Source organism: Tupaia chinensis, unplaced genomic scaffold (assembly GCF_000334495.1).
Source record: "Tupaia chinensis unplaced genomic scaffold, TupChi_1.0 Scaffold000673_1, whole genome shotgun sequence".
NCBI classification, from domain to species: Eukaryota; Metazoa; Chordata; class Mammalia; order Scandentia; family Tupaiidae; genus Tupaia; species Tupaia belangeri.
The window spans coordinates 683,000-684,674 of NW_006160196.1; the positions used below are offsets into that span (position 1 = coordinate 683,000).

The 1,675-nt window shown below is 69.8% G+C and overlaps 1 protein-coding gene across 1 annotated transcript in view; it reads right to left on the minus strand.

Annotated features, from left to right (window-relative positions):
• PRR12 (proline rich 12) overlaps positions 1-1,675 on the minus strand; it is a gene marked incomplete at its 5' end in the record, with an annotated part of 42,042 nt that overhangs the window by 37,099 nt on the left and 3,268 nt on the right. Inside the window, 2 exon segments of the mRNA XM_027776458.1 lie at positions 1-3; positions 5-1,675. The exon segment at positions 1-3 is cut by the window's left edge and continues 605 nt beyond it; the exon segment at positions 5-1,675 is cut by the window's right edge and continues 22 nt beyond it. Coding sequence (XP_027632259.1) covers positions 1-3; positions 5-1,675 — 1,674 coding nt within the window.

Genomic DNA, 1,675 nt, shown 5'->3' on the forward strand with positions numbered 1-1,675 from the left:
CTGTGGGTGCACTGGGAGAGGGGCTGGGGGCATGGCTGAGGACTGAGGGGAGCAGCTGAGGGGGAGGCGGAGGCAGCACCAATGGGAGGTCGGGGCCCCCGGCCTCTAGCAGGAGGCTGTGGGGAGTGGGCTGGGCAGACTGGGCCGTGGGAGGTGGGGGTGGAGGGCTCTTCTGCAAGAAGGCCCCCAGCTCCTTGGCACCTGCTCCGTAGTGGACAACTGAGGTGGCCAGCCCCTCGGGGGTCTCGCCGCCCCGCTCTGGCCCTTTCTTCTTCTCCTTTAGCCTCCCGAGGCCCAGCTCGAGGGCCGCCGTGGCGCCCTCATCCAGGCTGGCGCTGGTGCGGATGACGCTTTGCAGGTGGTACCTCTGGGGGTCTTCCTTGGCCAGCTCGTAGGGTGTGCCTGGAGGTCCCCCTGCCCCGCCACTACCCCCAAGTCCCTTGGAGGCATCTGCAGCTCCGTCCTCGCCCACCAAGCCATCAGCCCCTGAGGTCCGCGGAGGGCTAGGCGCCTGCAGGAGGTGCTGGATGAGGAATTCTTCGTCCTCTGTGCGCTCGGCAGGAGGCCCGCCGGGGCCGGCCAGCAGCTCGGAGCCATCCCCTTTGCCCTTGTAGCCACCTGCTCCAGCTGCATAGCTGCCGGCTCCTGGGGGTGCCAGGAACGGGGCTGAGGCCAGGACAGAGCTCAGGTACTTGCCGGGGGCTCCAGGAGAGCCTACTCCAGGCGGGCGGCCGGTGGCAGGCGGCGACTGGAGAGGTCGGATGATGTGAGATGGGCTGGCCTCCCCACCACCTCCCAGGGAGCTGGGGCCCCAGCCGCCCCCGTGGCCCGAGAGTGCTGGGGAGTGGCCAGTACTGTAGCTAAGTGAGGGGCTGGCCGTGGGCAGCCCCTGGGAGTGGGCGGCAGGGCCAGGGTATGGCTCACCCTGCACCCCATACAGCGGCCCCTGCAGCTGGTCCGGGGAGTAGCTCTGACATGTAGCTAGGCCAGGAGGTGGGGGGCCACTGGGGGGCTGTGGAGGACCCCCGGAGTAGCTGGGGCCTTTGCTCAAGTCCTGTGCTTGCCCCCCTCCAAACCCCTGTCCATACGCCTGTGGTCCTAGAAGCCCTTGGGGCTGACCAGGGGAATAGGCCTGGCCCGCCGCACCCCCAGTCCCGGAGGCCTTCCCAGTGGCATAGGCTGCCGCTGGGCCACCCAGACTCTGGCACTTGGGTGTGGCGGGGGAGCGGGGTGGGGGGGGCCTGGTAGCACCTCCAGCCGCTGCTCCGTAACCACCTTTGCCCGTCTTGTAACCAGGCGACTGAATGATGGGGCGGTATCCCCCGCCACCACCACCCGCCCCTCCTCCTCCAGCCGCCTCCGGACCCGTGGCCCGGCCAGATGCGCCAGCAGCAGCACCACTGGGACCAGCCTTGCTAGGCTCACCAGCACCGGGGGAGGGTTCCCCACCACCTAGGGGGCTGCAGGCCAGGTTGGCCCGGTGGCCCATGGAGGGGTAGCTGCCTCCGCAGCTCAGGTAGTGCTGGAGGGCATGGGCTGGTGGCGGGGGCGGTGGAGGCTGGGCACTGGCTGGCCGCTGGTAGTGCTTGATGACCGTGTCCTGGCGGGGCAGGGCGCGCTCGGGTGGCGGGCCAGGGGCGGCACCCGAGAAATTGTAGAGCTGGGGGGAGGACTG